Below are 18,244 nucleotides of genomic sequence, written 5' to 3' on the forward strand. Positions count from 1 at the left end.
CGTAAAGGTTTGAAAATGTGACGCCTTGAAAAAGAATTGATAAAATGGAAAAAATGATTTGTAAGTTATAAGTTACATAAAAGAAGAAAAAAACTAGTCATTTTTCCAAGAGATTAAATATAGTAATTATGAAATGATTTTCAGGGCGTTACACATATCATCAAACAATAATAAAAATCTCAATTAACATGTTCAAAATATTTTACTGTACTTACTAGTGAAGTATAACATTTTTATTCAAAGATTTTATTAGAGAGATTATTGTTTTAAAATAGAGAATTGGTTAATTGTTTATTATGATGTCTCACATTCGATATCCACTCTTCTTATGCCCAATAACAATAGAGCACCCAGTGATCAGAGGCTCCCTTGTGGCTATCCCCGGTCATGGTTCAGTCCAACAATTATGGCTAATTTAAATATCTTATAAATGTATAACTCATAAAGTGTTAACATTTTGAGTTCAAATATGTTGTCATTTGCATTTATAAAGGTTATCTTGTGGTAAGCGTTAGCATATATCTTGACTTTTAAATTTATATTAGAGGTGTAGTTTGACAATTTAATTACATCTTTGATATATTTTTTGGATTATTATCAATATAGTGCATTTTTATATAAAAAAAATCATGTTTCATATGCACTAAGGGTGATAATTGGATGAGTTTGGATGTATTTGGATTTGGATCCTAATGGATGGATAGAAAACTATCCATCAATCCATCTAAATTTATTATATCACATTTTTAAATTATTCAATCTATCCATATCCAATGGATTACAATCCATCCATTCTATCCATATATCCATTTGAATGGATTGGATGGATGAATATTCAACCCACGTTTTTAGTTTGAACAAAACATTTTTAATAAAGCAATTTCAAGAAAAAAATTCTTTTACAAATTATTATTTAATAAAACATTTTTAAAAAGTATTTTTTAAAAAGTGATTTTTAAAAATTAAAAAAAAAATCTTAACAAACACTTTTAAAAAGTGTTTTTTTGATAAGCAATTTAAAAAGGTGAATTTGTGAAGTTTTATTATAAGCACTCTTATTGGCAAGAATCTCTGGTGCAACATGATCGGTATGGGTGTAAAAGTTCGGTTTGGTTTTGACGCAATTTATTGACTGAACCGAACACAAAGATATGGTCCGGTTCTACTTGGTTAACCGCAAATTTTATTTAGGAACCAAACCGTTCATTAATGCTTCAGTTCAGCGGTTTTTCAACTTATTTAAAAAAATCATTTAAGAAATAGTTGTTAGGTATTAGTGACAGAATACACCTAGAAGGGGGTTGAATAGATGTCGCGGTTCCCACTTACCGCTATTTACACCAAAGCCTTATTCTGAAAAATCAACCAGTTAATCGATTAAAGTTATGACTTAATCGATTAAGTCGCACCAAATTAGAAGTTGTTGAATGGCTCAATTACACAGTCAATTATAGATTATACAGAAATGATATAGAAGATATATTTGAACACAAACAATCTTTATTTGACAGTAATACTATATTCGAAATATCAGCTACAATAGGCAATTAAAAGCTACTTAAAACAGTAAAGAGATAAGGAAAGAAACAGTCTGCAACAAGGTTTTTATACTGGTTCGTTTTGGGATCCACTGCAAAACTACATCCAGTCCTTCCCTCTGATCTGGGAGATTTTCTTCACTAAAATTGAAGTAAATGTATCTTACATACATACTTCCAATTACAATACCTTCAACGCTACCTTCTTGAGTTCCCAGAACCTCTACCTTGGTTTGACCTTACATAATCGCCTAGGAAAACCTTTCCTACGATCCAGCCTCAGCCAAGAGTATGTTCTAAACTCAAGACCTCCAAGTCTTGGTGAAGACTCTCTGATCTCGTTGGTGGTATGATACCAAGAGACGACTTTCCTTGTTACACAAACAACACAAAAAAACAGAGTAATGTGAAGCACAAAATAGCTCAAATATTACAAGAAAGAACAAGCTATAAACCCTATACAAATCTCACAATTACTATGAATATGTATAATATCAGAATCATGAAGAACATGTAATTTCTACCCTTAAGAAATCTCTAAACAGTAGTGAAAGAATCATGCAAGAACAAGATAGGATGATGAACACATTTGATAATATAAAATGGATGGCATATTAATCCCTAAGCATAATACTATCTCACTCTAATCTCACATGCAATTGTCTCTGCCTATATGACATACAATAATACAAAAATATGCAACTTAGCAATTCTAATATGAATGAATGAATGTATTAAATCGTATGTGAAATCTGTTAAAAATACAGTTTATATAGAAAAGTTGTTTTGCATCCAGTTAATCCATTATGTTACATGTTAATCAATTAACGGGTTGTTAGAGAGTAACTGAAATCTTTTTTCAGTTATCTGTTGAAACTGTTAAAAAAAACTGTTTTCACGTTAATCGATTAAAGCTTCACTTAATCGATTAACTGGCATATTTTCAGTTAAGATGTTAATTGGTAAACTCACTAAATGTTATACTTATCAACTATACATGTTTGACTTTTATGTTATGCCTAAAATGCACAAATAACATGTATGATTAATCATGAACATATAATAAACTAGATGACATGTTTCATGTAAATGATATGATAGTTTTTAGACTTTGTGAGATTTGCATCTAGGTTTACCTAACCTAGACTCAATAACTAAAACACATCTAAGACTCTAGTCTAGACATGAAGCTCTTGAATCTTTGGCATGTTGCTTTGTTGAGTTGTCTTTAAACTTTCACTAAGTCTTTTGTCTTCATCAAAACATAGGCAAGCTTAAGTGCTCTCTAAACATATTGCACTTTCAATAGTTGAACAAAATTTGTAAAGTATAGAGTCAACTAAATGAATATTAAACACATCAATAAAAAATTATTTAATACTCTTTCTAGTAAAACAATAATAATTGAACATCTCAACGCATCACAAACTTGAAATTTTATTCCACAATGTCCAACAAAATTTAAGAATTGACAAACTTGGTATCAATTCTTTAGTTTAATAGTAACACATAATACTCCACATCATTAGTAATATCCTCAAGTTATTTCTTTATTTTATTTTAGTTCCTTAATTTCTTTATTTAATTAATTTCAAATAATGACAAAATGTATACTAGTTTTTTAGTTTTCTATCTATCTTCTCAATGAATAATAGAGATAATAGATATTTAAGTTTGTTTACTAATTTATTTTTCTATTTGCTTCTTATTTATAGCCTATATTTATTAATAATCCTAAATTCTTAATAATATTTTATCTCCTACTTTAAAGCTTAATCATCCAAATATAAAATAAAATTATTTTTTAATATGCGGTTCGGTTCTAACGGTTCCAAAATTTACAAAATTGTGAACCGAACCGAACTTAAATGGTTCCAAATAAAAAAATTGAACCGAACCGCAAAACCGAACCACATTTTATGATTCGGTTTCATCAGTTCATAGTTTAAACCAGAATCACTTACACCACTAATAATTGGGACTTTCACAAGTTGTATGCAATAGTCCATCATCGTGAAATATTTCATTTTGTTATTATATTATCACATTAGTCAATAACCAAAATGATATATTTATACTTTGCATTAAGATGTTGGGGTAAAGCACTAAGGCCGAAATCATTTATACTAGTTTGATAAGCACTTTTTAAAATCACAATTGCTATTTTCAACTTTTGTAATGTGTGTGAGATTGTGCTTAGAAAGGTGAGAGATATTTTTTTATATTAATATTGAATTAATTGGGAAAATTTTGTTTTTATTTTTTGGATTGATTGGGTATTCATCCAAATAGATATACCAATGGATATCCATTGGATATAATGGATGAATTTCATTCATTATCAATACTATCCATTGGATTATATCCATTTAAATCCATTAATTCTAACAGATGGATTTGGATGAATTTAATCTGGATGGATTTTGGATTATGGATAATTTTGTTACCCCTAATATACACGACTTTGAGATAAAGTCATGACTGACATGCACGAGTTTGAAGATTGATGTTACTTTTTCAAAGCTCGTGGACACAGTTCACAATTTTACTTTTTTTATATTTATTTTTAAAGTTGTGTTCCATAAACACAATTTCTATTTCTATGGTACATTAATAACAAATTTACTTACGGGTCTAGTGATTATTTCCGTGACATGTGATATAAGATTGGTGAAACTATCTTACCTTAAAGTGATGATATTATTCCATGCTTATTCACTTAATATGATATTATTCAACAAGGAATTTTGTTTTTGATGATATAAAAAATAAAAATAGTCAATTTAGAAATAGCGTAAGAATTTTTATATTATTTATACATATTATATTATTCATTTAATATAGTAATATAGATAATGATAGATGATGCATTGATCGTATAAATAATTTTACACTATAAACTGTTGGATATATTTGAAATATGTTATTATATGAAGTCTCATATTGCCTAGTATTAGAATAGAGTAGAGTATCAATGTTATATATTAGACACAATTCTTTGTTGTAATGTGCATCAGATATAAACACCAAATAGAAACACTCTATGGGCAGTTAGGCCCATTGATGTAATGGAGGAAATCACTCCTCAACTAAATCAAATCCCTTGATAAAAGGAATCAGTTATGGCAGTTAAAGCATATGAGCAATTCTAGCACTCATGATCACCAATTCATAGGAAATCCTCATCATAGAATTATGATTGATTCAATCATTAACTAAGGATCTCTATATATTCATGTTGTACACATTTTGAATGATATGCAAAAATCAATCCTCTTCATGGTATCAAGAGCAGTCTAAGCATAACTGCATTTTTTTTTCTCGATCCAGTCTTGCTGTCTTCTTCACAGCATCATGAATTCCTCCACCTCTGAAACTGAGGCCACTCCAAACAACACTTCTTCCAGCAACATTGATAGACTTGTTGTTCTCAATGTTGGCTCGCAACTTTATATTAAGCTTGATGGAGATAATTATCCAGTTTGGCGTCTAAAATTCATATCCCTTCTAACAGGATATAATCTCTTAGGCTACATCAACGGTAGCATAATCTGTCCAACTAAACACCTGGATGAAAACTCATCCCTCATTAATCCAGCATACACATACTGGATTTGTTAGGATCAACTCATCCTGAATGGAATTATCTCCTCTGTGGCTACAACTATTGTCACCCACCTTGGCATGCTCCAAACTACCATACAAGCATGGGAGACTTTGAAAACTATGTATGTTAGTAGATCTGGAGTGCGCATCATGACTCTCAAGCAAAGGATCACTACTTTCACCAAAGGCACACAACCTATGGCTGCCTATCTTCAAGGGATCAAAGCTATTGTTGATGAACTAGCCATCATTGACAACCCTCTAGATAGCACAAATTTAGTTATTCACACATTAAATGGTCTGAGTACAAACTACAAAGAAATCTCTGCAGCATTATGTAGCAGAGAAACTCCAATCACCTATGCTGAACTTCATGAGAAGTTAATGGATTTTGAAACAATTCTATCACGTGACAACCAACATCAATCCAGTCATCTGGTACCTACAACAAATGCAGCTACAAGATTCAGAGGACAACAAAGGTATAAACCTACATTCAATGCTCCAACACCCTCAACTTTAGACAACTATGTCCAGCAAGTCATCTGCCAATTCTGTGAAAGACCATGCCATAATGCAAAGATATGTTACAAAATCAATGGTTATCCTCATAGGCATGGACCAAGGCCATAAGTGCACATGGCTACTCATCACTCACCAATGCATAACTCTAGTTGGATCATGGACACTAGAGCATCTCACCACATCACTCAAGACCTGCAACAACTAACATTGGCAAACACATATCCAGGTTCAGATCAAGTCCTTGTTGGAGATGGCTCAGGTTTGAAAATAACTCACATTGGCCACACTAAAATACCAACCAACACTAAATCTTTATCTCTTAAGCAAGTCTTGTGTGTCCCAAATATAACAACTAATCTTGTATCTGTTTCTAAACTATGTCAAACTAACCAATGCTCTGTTGAATTCTTCTCTGATTGCTTCATTGTTAAGGACCTGAATTCGGCCCAAACACTACTACAAGGACCGCTTAAACATGACCTCTACCATCTACCTTCAACCATCAACACAACTCCTTCACCTCATGCTCACCTCACCAGTCTTCAGTCTACTTCAACATAGCATCACAAACTTGGTCATCCTTCAGTCAAAATAATCAAGCATCTGGAAAATCACAACTTTATTCCAATAAGAACTCCTGCCACATTTGATTGCACCTCTTGTCATTGTGCCAAGAGCAAGAAGCTACCATTCTCTAGTCATCATCTTCACAACACTAAGCCTTTGGAACTCAGATGGATCACTTTATTATTTAGTTCTCGTTGATCGTTTCTCTAAATATGTTTGGTTATATCTAATGAAAAATAAGTCAGATGTATTTTCCACCTTTATTCAGTTGAAAGCTATTGTTGAAAGTATTTTAACTTACCAATTGTGACATTGTTCTCTGATAATGGTGGCGAATTCATCAAATTGAAACATTTCCTGGTTGCACAAGGCATTACTCATCTCACCAGTCCACCTCACACGCCTGAGGTAAATGGCACAGCAGAGAGAAGACATAGACACATAGTAGAAACAGGTCGAGTCCTACGACACCGTGCCAACCTACCAGCTACATTCTGGTCCTATGCATTTCTCACAGCTACACATCTGATTAACATAATGCCCACTGCCAAGCTCAACATGAAGACCCCCTTCATAGTGATGTTCAACAAACCACCTGAGTATAACAAACTACATTCCTTTGGCTGCTTATATTTCCCATGGTTGAGACCTTACACACAGAATAAACTTCAAAACAGATCTCTACCCTGCATTTTCCTTGGTTACTCACAAAATCAATGTGCATATCTTTGTCTTGAACCTCTATCAAACAGAGTTTACATCTCAAGGCATGTCCAATTCATTGAGATCTCTTTTCCATATGCCTCCTTAATCCAACAACCAAACCCAAATTACCCTGCACTTGTCACTGAAACCACACTTCCCTCCACCATTCCTCTCAAACACACCCCATATCCATCCCCCTCCACCATAGCACAGCCACAAACCATTAACCTCCCCCAACCCAACCCAACCAACCTAATACCATAACATCGAACCAATCTCCACCAATCCAGACCTCCATCACCAACCCACCACCTCACCATCCATCCCACAGAAGTCAGCCTATACAATAACTTCCACCAAACATGCCCTGCCATAAAACCTTGAACCCTCTACAATAACTCAAGCTCTCTACAATAACTCAAGCCTGCTCAGCAGAATTTGATGCTCTCATGAACAATGGTACCTGGAACCTAGTACCTAGGGAGGAAGCTCAAAACTTAGTTGGCTGCAAGTGGCTATTTCGAATCAAAAGAAATCCAGATGGTACAATTGTAAGATACAAGACCCGACTAGTTGCAAAAGGCTTAACACAAACACCTAACATTGACTTCAAAGAAACGTTTTTACCAGTGGTTAAACCTCAAACTATTAAGGTTGTTCTCACTCTTGCTCTTCACTACCAATGGCCCATGCACCAACTAGATATCAACAATGCATTCCTACAAGGCACTCTAACAGAACATTTTTACATGCACCAACCACCTGGATTTGTGCACAATGAGTTCCCTCATCATGTCTGCAAACTCATAAAAGCAATCTATTGTCTGAGACAAGCACCTCGGTCTTGGCACGATTCACTCAAAGCCTTTGTTCTCTCATATGGATTTCAAACTAGCCTCAATGATAGCTCTTTGTTCATCTACAACACACATGGAATCAAAGCCTTCCTCTTGGTCTATGTTGATGACCTTCTCTTAACAGGCAGTGACAACAAATTTCTCCACAACTTCATGGCCAAACTATCACTCCAGTTTTCACTCAAATACCTTGGCTTTCCTCACTACTTTCTAGGAATTGAGCTCATCCCAACTAAGCAAGGACTTCTACTCACTCAACATGGCTACATTCGAGATTTGTTAGATAAATTCCATATGACAGGTGCTAAGACAACCTGCACTTCTCTTGCCACATCCACACCCCCTTAAACTCCAGGATGGCTCTACCCTAGAAGATGCACAGAGCTTCAGATCGATTATTGGTGCACTACAATACCTCACACTCACTCGTCCAGATTTGTCCATTGCCATCAGCAAGCTCTCCCAATTCCTGCACAAACCAACTCATACTCATCTTCAACAACTTAAACGTGTTCTAAGATACCTCAAGCTTACACTCAACTATGGCTTAACACTCAAGAAACTGATGCAGCTAACTCTACATGCCTTCAGTGATGCAGACTGGGGAAGAAATTTGGATGACAGAACCTCTACCTCTGCATTTGTCGTTTACTTTGGTGGAAATCAAGTCTCCTATTTGTCCAAACGACAAAGAACGGTAGCTAGATCCTCCACAAAAGCCGAATATAGATTTGTTGCCCACACTTCAGCTGAGATATTGTGGCTGCTCAACCTTCTTGGAGAACTTGGCATAAAACCACACACTCCTAAGCTATTATGTGATAATATTGGTGCCACCTACCTATGCTCAAATCCAGTGTTCCACTCTAGCATGAAACACAATGCCCTTGACTATCATTTTGTTCGTCAACTGGTTCAAATGGGAAAGCTAACCATATCTCATATTTCAACCAAAGATCAAATAGCGGATATTCTCACAAAACCACTATCGAAAGCCAAATTTGCTCCACTTCGAGACAAGCTTGCTATCACCAGTGGTGACCCAATCTTGCAGGGGTGTAATGAAGGAAATCACTCCTCAACTAAATCAAATCCCTTGATATAAGGAATCAGTTATGGCAGTTAAAGCATATGAGCAATTCTAGCACTCATGATCACCAATTCATAGGAAATCCTCATCATAGAATTATGATTGATTCAATCATTAACTAAGGATCTCTATATATTCATGTTGTACACATTTTGAATGATATGCAAAAATCAATCCTCTTCAGGATATGCTAGGGTTTGTAATCATATTCTCTAATAATATCTTATAGTCGTTCAACGCTCTCGGGGATGTAGGCACAATTGACCAAACTTCGTTACCAAATTCTCTTGTTTCTTCTCTTCTATTTATTTTATGCATTTATTTGATTGTTTGTGGTCAATGTTGCGCAATGATTGCTTTCGCTGCACCAACATAAATAAATATTAAAATATATAGAAATGGTTGTCTTTTAATTTAATTTTAATACTTATACGCATAAAAGTACAACAGATCTCAAGAAATAAAAAACAAACAAACATGAGTACAACCTTGAGAGTGTTAATCTGAACTTGTCAACGATGAAGTATTATATAAACGATGAAAACTTCAAAGAAAGATCTATATGACAAAGTTAACGTGTAAACTAAAAGATTATATATGACGTTTTAATCTAAGTAATTGTACATTCTTTTCCACACGCTAACATATATTATATTTTTTTAAGCTAACTAATATTATATGCTTCTGATATTCGTACGTCAACACAAAAACTACGGGTCTATATATAATCAGTCACTCTATAAATCTTCTCATATTTTTTCTTAGGTTTTTTTAAAACGGTAATTATTTAAGCTATCCCTTACTAGGAGAGAAGAAACATGCCACGTATTCTTTTAAAACAATAATATAAATTATCATATTTTAATTTTATAATAAAACTTTCATAAACTAAACCATGATTCTAAAAAAATTACTTATCATTGATATGTCAATTATATGATATATAAATATAGTATTTAATAAAAGAATAAAAAAGTTAACAACACTCGTTTCACCACCTAAATACTAATCTTATATATTTTAGACAAGGTTGTCTTACAATTTGTGATATTGCATACATCATACATCATACACCATATATATATATATATTAATTATTATTGATTAAAAAAATATTTAAATTAAAAAATTAATTATTAAATATTTTTTGATCAATCAACTAATTACACATATATGCTCCTGCTGTACCCAAATAAAGTTCTTACACCAGCACATCATCACCAACATCTCCATCTATATCACCACCATAGAACTAAAGCCAACACATATGCTGTAGAATTAGTTATATTATAGTAATTTTTTATGAAAAATACATTTTAAAAATATTTATCACACAGAGATATATTTTTATATAATTGGCCCCTCCTTTTGATATTGTCTAGATTTTGGCATGATTATCCCCTAGTATTATAGCTACCATCCCATCATCATTTAGTAAAAAATATAAGGCAAATTATGGTCTAAAGAATCAAATTACTTGATAGATCAATCATTCTATTTATCTATTATATAATTTTGAAACTATTATTTCTCTTCTAATATATTTTATAAGAATCTTCCTTTATTATAAAAAAACAGAAAATTATTTAAGCTTTTCTTCATTCATCATTAATAAAAAAACTATGTGAAAATTATCGTCTCAATAGACATCTCAATTGATCCAGCTGCGAAACATAAATATGAGACATAATTGTATCAATTGCGATTACTTGGTGAGTTAAGGGTTGCATATTAAGATACAAACTTTTCATACTGATATTATACTTGCATCATAGTCATTTTGGTCCTCCAATTTCTGCTTTATTTTCATTTTGGTCCCATAATATTTTTTCTTTTCAATTAGTCTTATCAATTTCTTGAAAATATCTTAGTTCTAATTTCTAAACTAAAATTTACAATTTTGATATCATTTATTTAAAGTAAAAACATCTAAAAATCATGTATTTGCATTTGTGAAACCATGTAATGAAAAATGAATTTGAAGTTTTAAAGAAATAGAAAATTAAGACATATTTAAAAGAGAATAAATTATCTTATCATATAAGGATATAAGTTATTTCATTTGATCACCAAAATCATGACATGTGTTCTATTTAATCATTTTCATAAGAAGTTATAAAAATTAAAAAAAAATACATATGTCGTGATTTTAGTGGCGGAAAGAGGTAACTTATTTTCTTGTATGAAAAAATATTTAATTTCCTACTTAAAAACATATATAAGTTAAAAGATCAATATTAAAATAGAAATAAATTAAAATATTTAATTGGAAAAAAATTAAACCACTCACTTGATAGCAGAACCAATTTAACATATTTGCCTTTATACAATTATCATTATTATGAAGAAAAAAAAGTTAATAAACAGTAAAAAAAAAATATAGTAAGTTGATAAGATTGCACTAGAAAGTATGGGTGAGCATGAATCATATTGGACCGGGTAAGGCTTGTCCCTTACCTAATCCTACATGTTGGTTGAATTACTTTTTGAATATTTATCCAACTTAGACATGAAGTTAGCTCAATCCTAATTGTCGATTGAGTTAGCACTTAAAATGAAACTCGATCCTAGACTTGATTAAATATAATACGTAATTTTTGTAGATAAATTATTTTCAAAATTATTTATTATTATACATATTAATTTGACATATAAATGATATGGGTAGATATTTTATTAATTATGTATATATGCTGAAAAAGTAGATAATAAATGATATTTTGAGCAAAAGAAATATTATTATTATGTACAAAATTGAATAGACATATGTACAATCATGACGAACAAGTGACCATAAGACAAGTCGAATGAGTCATACTTATCTCTTATCCGACTCTAATTATTAAGAGTAAATTACATTGACACTCCATGAGTTTTAGTGAAATTATACAAACTGCCCCTAACTTTTTTACACTTACACAAATCTCCCCTAATTTTTATATTTTCATTACACTGACCACCCCTGCATAAGAAATAAGTGTAATCTTTTAAACAAAAAATGTGATAAATGTAATTAAGTTAAACAAAACATGATATATTGTGGAGACAAATCCAAATAATATGAGTCAATATTTCTTTATTATTTTTGGTTCGTTACACTATATTATAAGAGTGATTTAAACAATATTTCTTTAGAAACGTTGATGCATTATGTAACCAAAAATAATAAAGATACATTAATTTATATATTATTTGGACTTGTCTACATAATATATCATGTTTTGTTTAACTTAATTAGATTCATCACTTTTTTAAAGATTACACTTATTTCTTATACAGAGGTAGGTGGCCAGTGTAACGAAAGTATAAAAATTAGGAGAGATTTATGTAGGTGTAAAAAAATGAGGGGTGGTTTGCATAATTTCACTAACACTCAGGGGTATCAGTATAATTTACTCAATTATTAATTAATTCTAATTTTTAAAACCAAACTCAAGATTAGAATAAAACTCAATCATATTTGAATTGATCATAGGATGGTCGGATATGGTAATGAGATGCAGAACGTATAAGTGGAGATACATAAATATCAATGAGTGTTGGTTCAAGTGGAACATATTTGATTTCTCTTAAAAAATAAAGTTTTGGGTTCAAGTTTTATGGATGGAAAAAATATCCACTAAAAAAATTAACCTCATTATTCAATGTGAACATACATATTAGACAAATAAAAAACAAATTATCTAAATGTTATCCGTGACTTAGAAAAAGAGAGTGATACAAATAAAATGGGTAAATTTTTCTATTTTAAGTTATGAATGAAAGCATTGAAGGCATTAATAGCATCATGAAAACAGAAGCGTGTAAACAGTCACAGTGAAACCACAACCTCAATAAATCCCAACTGTTTTCTTCTCTGTCTGTCACATCCTTATATCTCTCTTAACTCTTCTTCTGTCTCTTTCTTTTCTCCTCACTGTAGTGATCACCAAGCTCTTCTTCACCTCCACATACCCACCAAAGAAAACCCAAATATTATTCCAAAGTTTGAATCTTTTTACTCTAAAGATCCAAATTCTGAAACCCCATTTTCTGCAGATCTCAGTAAAACTTCTTGATCTAGAAATTTGTTAGCTTGTACTTTTTATTATTATTTTGAATATTACTTTTCCCGGAAAAAAATATAATATTTTTCCGGGAAAATGAGGAGAAGAGCGGTGGATTTTCGTAGGCCAGCGAGGAGAAGGGTTGTTGATGTGTTGTGGTGGGCATTGTGTTGTGCAGTAGTTCTTCTCTTTCTCTATATTCTAACCAAAGGCAATCAAATTGAGTCTAGACAAGTTTTGTCGAAGGTAAATATATTTTCTCACTTTTTTTATTGATATATTTGTGTTATTAAGATGATGAGCTTCGACTTAACTATAAGCTTGTTTGACTTGTGACATGCTGAAAACAATCTATTTGTTTGCAAAGATGAATACAAGACTGTCCTCCCCTGTATCCCCTGGGTGAGATCACATCTTCTATCCAAAAAAGTGTGACACTCTGCATATGTCATTTCCTCTGATTGGTTGAAAAAAATGTATTTAATTTGAAAATTTAATAATTAAATATTTGTCTAACTAATATGATTACATGAAATGTCATCTATTTTGGGACTGAAGATGTGGTCTCCTACGTGGTAGCCTCGTATCCTGTGCCACCTATTATAGAGGGTTTTAGAGTTTTGAATGGGATCTCAAGTGATGTAAAGGGAATGGTGATGTGTGTAAAGGAATGAATAGTTTGGTTGGCTGGTTATGTTTTTGTGATGTGTAAAACTGATTTAGTATGTTTGAAATTTTGTGGTGTGTCTTCAAGAGATTGTATCAGCTTGCTTTTCCTTTATGATGCTAGGTAATACTCCCAAATGGATGCTACTAACACTTGTTGGTTACATATGATATGGTTACCTACCCAATACACATGATAATTTTGTACACCATTTCACTCAAATACAGGCTCTCCCACAAAGTGTGCCAGAAATTCTCAATTTATGCAAAACACCAGTTTTTTTGCCAAGTTATTTGTTTTCCTATGAAATGAAACAAACTACTATCTATTTTCACTTCCTTTACATATTTTGGTGTACTTGAATACTGTATGAAATTTTGTTGGGACCTTATAGTTAAAACTTAAACAATTGCAAATATTGTATTTATCTTATGATTTAATCACTTTATTGTTCATATTTTTGTATCAGGAATTATGTTGTACCCAAATTAGTACTAGTACTCTAACCGGGTCCATGCTGCTTAGCTTTTCCCTTACTTTGCTTTTAAATGCTTTGTTTTTGTGCTCTGTGTTGAAAAGGGGAGGGGTCAGGGGGAAGCTTGTAGATTTGTTTTGGCTTTGGGCTCGTTACAGACGCTACCCAAATTACAATCCTAATATAATCTGTATTGAAGTGAGAAAACTGCCTTTGTGTGAGCCATGAGACTTAGGAATGCTGATTGTTGATGGGATAAAACATGTGCAGTTTTGTTTTTTCTATTTTCTTTCCTTTAATGTTTTATGTCTTCTGTCAGGGTTGGCATGGTTTATGAGATTGACCATTTTAGTATATATGTTTACAGTTTGACAAATTTCAAGATTTCAACTGTCAGATATTTGTGTTCAGTACAGTGTTTACCTTTTGTGTGTGAGTTTCTTCCACATTTTACTTGGTAGGGATGATTAAGGTGTTAGTTTAGTTGAATACTAGACTGAAAAAAAGATTAAGGTATTTACATTCATGACAGAGTACACGCTTCTTTTACATCTGCCAGAACTTGAATCTTAATATTTTATATAAAAATATTATTCTAGATAAGACATTTTAAGTTGCTAATTTTATTTAGACATCAAAACTTGCAGAACTTATTTTTATCAATTGCCAGTCTAGGATGTCCCTCTGTTATTCATTTTGCAATATCATACTGCATCTTTCCAAAAGTCAAAGTCATCAACTCATACAATTGATTGAATAATTTTTCTGTTAGATTCTGATCCGCAATTTACTAATACTCTGTGCTCACATTGTTATAATTTAAGATTACTACTGTTATGATAGTGTATGGGGAGCTTATTGGTAAATCTTGTTATGCAATTGCAAAAATAGTGATATTTCCAGTTGTTGTTGCTCTTGTCATTAGTTGTGTCACATGCACTTCATTTCCCAATAACAGGATAAAACATTGTTCCCTTAGGTGAAGCACCAATTCCGATACGAGTATCGGATACTATAATATCTGATATGTCGATACACATATTCTTGAAAATGTAGGGTATGATACGTTTGGATATGCAAATACAATATGCAGATAAAACATAATAAACATATAATTATTGTTATGAATTTTCAAATGAAGAACATATTTCTTATACATCACTAAGTACAAAATGAACACATGAAGGTTACGGATACGTGAAGGTTATTGAAGTATCAGTGCTTCTTAGGTTCCCTATGAAGATATTGATTATATCATAATAATTGTTAATATTGGAACTATAAAGTCAAACTTATCTAGAAAGGATAATGTCTAAATCATACAAAACAATACCGGAAGTTTATTAAGTTGTAGAATGCAGCTTCCATGGCATACCCGATCACATAATACAAAGTCAGAATATCATGTTTTTTTGGGGGATGGGGGATGGAAGGAGATTACGTCCTTGTTGCTAAGAACTTATATCTTGTTGTGCAGAGAACTTACAAGAATGAGAGAATTATGGAAGGCCTTAATATTACTGAAGAGATGTTAAGCCCTAACTCGGTGACCAGACAACTTAACGATCAGATATCCCTAGCAAAATCTTTTGTTGTAATTGCAAAAGAAAGTAACAATCTTCAATTTGCGTGGGAATTAAGTGCGCAGATCCGCAATTCTCAGATTCTTCTCTCAAATGCTGCTACTAGGCGTGCTCCTTTAACAACCACGGAATCAGAAAGTGCTATCCATGATATGGCATTATTGTTATACCAGGCTCATCAGCTCCATTATGACGGTGCAACCGTGATCATGAGATTCAAAGCGAAAATTCAAGCTCTTGAAGAACAAATGAATTCTGTGAGTGAAAAGAGTTCAAAATATGGACAAATAGCGGCTGAAGAAGTGCCGAAGAGCCTGTACTGTCTTGGTGTCAGGCTGACAACAGAATGGTTTAGAAATCTTATTATGCAAAAGAAGTTGAAGAACAAAAGGCAAGTGGAGATGAAACTAAAGGATAACAGTCTTTACCACTTTTGCATATTCTCTGATAACATTCTTGCAACTTCAGTTGTGGTAAATTCGACTGCAATAAATTCTAAAAAACCGGACATGATTGTTTTCCACCTTGTCACTGATGAAATAAACTATGCTGCGATGAAGGCGTGGTTTGTCATGAACGATTTCCGTGGGGTGATTGTGGAAGTTCGAAAGTTCGAAGATTTCACTTGGTTGAATGCTTCATATGTTCCCGTGCTTAAGCAACTTCAAGACTCAGAAGTACAAAACTACTACTTTTCTGGCAACAGTGACTCTGGTAGGACACCCATCAAGTTCCGCAACCCTAAATATCTATCCATGCTTAACCACCTGAGGTTCTATATCCCTGAAGTTTTTCCTGCACTGAAGAAGGTGGTTTTCCTCGATGATGATGTAGTGGTTCAGAAGGATCTTTCTGATCTTTTTTCTATTGATTTGAATGGCAACGTCAATGGAGCTGTTGAGACGTGCATGGAAACATTTCATAGATACCACAAGTATTTGAACTACTCCCATCCTCTTATACGCGCACATTTTGATCCCGATGCTTGTGGATGGGCATTTGGGATGAATGTATTTGATTTAGTCGAATGGCGGAAAAAGAATGTTACTGGCATCTACCACTACTGGCAGGAAAAAAATGTCGACCGGACATTGTGGAAACTTGGTACTTTGCCACCCGGACTGTTGACATTTTATGGGTTAACTGAGCCATTGGATCCATCATGGCATGTATTGGGTTTTGGCTACACAAATGTTGATCCTCAGTTAATAGAGAGAGGCGCTGTGCTGCACTTCAACGGGAACTCGAAACCATGGTTGAAGATCGGGATTGAAAAGTACAAGCCCCTATGGGAGAAATATGTTGAATACTCTCATCCTTTATTGCAACATTGCAACTTTCATTGATTTTGAACTGTTATAATTGGAACTCCAGAACTTGGTGGAAGACTCATTAAAAAGAAGTAGCCATATTGGTGAGGTGAGACAGTGAGGGGCAATAATACATTGACTATCCTTATCCTCTTTAGCAGCAATGCAACCACTATTGACTTGAGGAACTGGAAGGTTTTGTGATCCTTACAAAGAGAAGCTTATTGAGGCCTTGATTTTGTATCAGAAATGCTTGTTTAGCAATTTTAAAAGTTCAAGCATGTCTGATGGCTGTAATTTGTGAGTCAATTCTGAATCTTCTGTTGTAGCATTATTTATCAGGTATATTAGACAATGTTGGTTCATACTTTTTCCTTTTTAAAGTTTTTTTGGTCAAGGAAAAAGAACAAGGTTGCTTGCCTTATGACTATAGAGCTTATGAGTTTAAATCCTGGAAACAGCCTCCACGTTTACAAGGATAAAACTACATACATTTATCCTCCACAAACCCTACTAGATGGAATCCTCGTGCATTTAAGTGAAATCTTCTAATTGTCTACTACTAATTGCAGGACCAGATGCCTTTCCCAGGGCATTCATTTCCATTAACTCCCTAAAATTTTCTTCTGATATTCATGTTGTCTTTTTCTCAAAAGAAACTACTTTGATTAGAGCTTCATATTTTTTAAGTGTGTTATTGCTTGCCTTAAGATTATGGATGAATGAAGTAATTAACTTACAAGGCTATCCGTATTAGTTCATATCAAATTTAAAAATATTTTCTTAATAATAAAAAATTATGTCGCAATGGCTGCATGTATCAGAATTGCAGTAAGCATAATATTGACAAAATACTGCATGTGAAAATAGATGCTAGACGGTCAAATCTTACTCTGTAATGGTTTCATTTTCATGCTAGTACTTGTCTTATTTAAGTCGTTTAACTTGATACTTTCACTACATCCCAAATTCCTCGTCATTTTCAATCTAGAATGTTGTTTATTCTTATTTTATATCAAAGTTGATTTCATTTTTCATCCACGTTAGTTTAATCGTTCATGCAACACTGTTTTGTAATGAAATTAAGTAGTAGCCATCTAACGTTACTGTTACTGTGTGCGCTATTGTCCAACAATATGGTCTATAAGATAAACATGGTTTTCCACTCCGAAGTACCGGCTTTACTTACTGAGTTTGTGTTGAACTATAGAACATTGCAATACGCTCTAAAGGTGAATACAAAAGTTTAATGGAATTGAAAATGCTCTAAAGGAA

At 32.8% G+C, this 18,244-nt stretch overlaps 1 protein-coding gene across 1 annotated transcript; it reads left to right on the forward strand.

Annotated features, from left to right (window-relative positions):
* On the forward strand, positions 12,616 to 17,650 carry LOC109347639 (probable galacturonosyltransferase 10). The gene is made up of 2 exons (XM_019587584.1): positions 12,616 to 13,180; positions 15,554 to 17,650. The coding sequence occupies exons 1-2, from the start codon at positions 13,031 to 13,033 to the stop codon at positions 17,003 to 17,005; spliced, it is 1,602 nt and encodes a 533-aa protein (XP_019443129.1). The 5' UTR covers positions 12,616 to 13,030; the 3' UTR covers positions 17,006 to 17,650.

Source organism: Lupinus angustifolius, chromosome LG05 (genome assembly GCF_001865875.1).
Source record: "Lupinus angustifolius cultivar Tanjil chromosome LG05, LupAngTanjil_v1.0, whole genome shotgun sequence".
Lineage (NCBI taxonomy): Eukaryota > Viridiplantae > Streptophyta > Magnoliopsida > Fabales > Fabaceae > Lupinus > Lupinus angustifolius.

What these genes read in the sequence shown, in the direction of transcription:
- LOC109347639 (XM_019587584.1), top strand. Translation starts at nt 13,031, where the DNA reads ATGAGGAGAAGAGCGGTGGATTTTCGTAGGCCAGCGAGGAGAAGGGTT. An exon ending in CTAGACAAGTTTTGTCGAAG is followed by an intron (nt 13,181 to 15,553) that starts GTAAATATATTT and finishes CTTGTTGTGCAG; the next exon opens with AGAACTTACAAGAATGAGAG.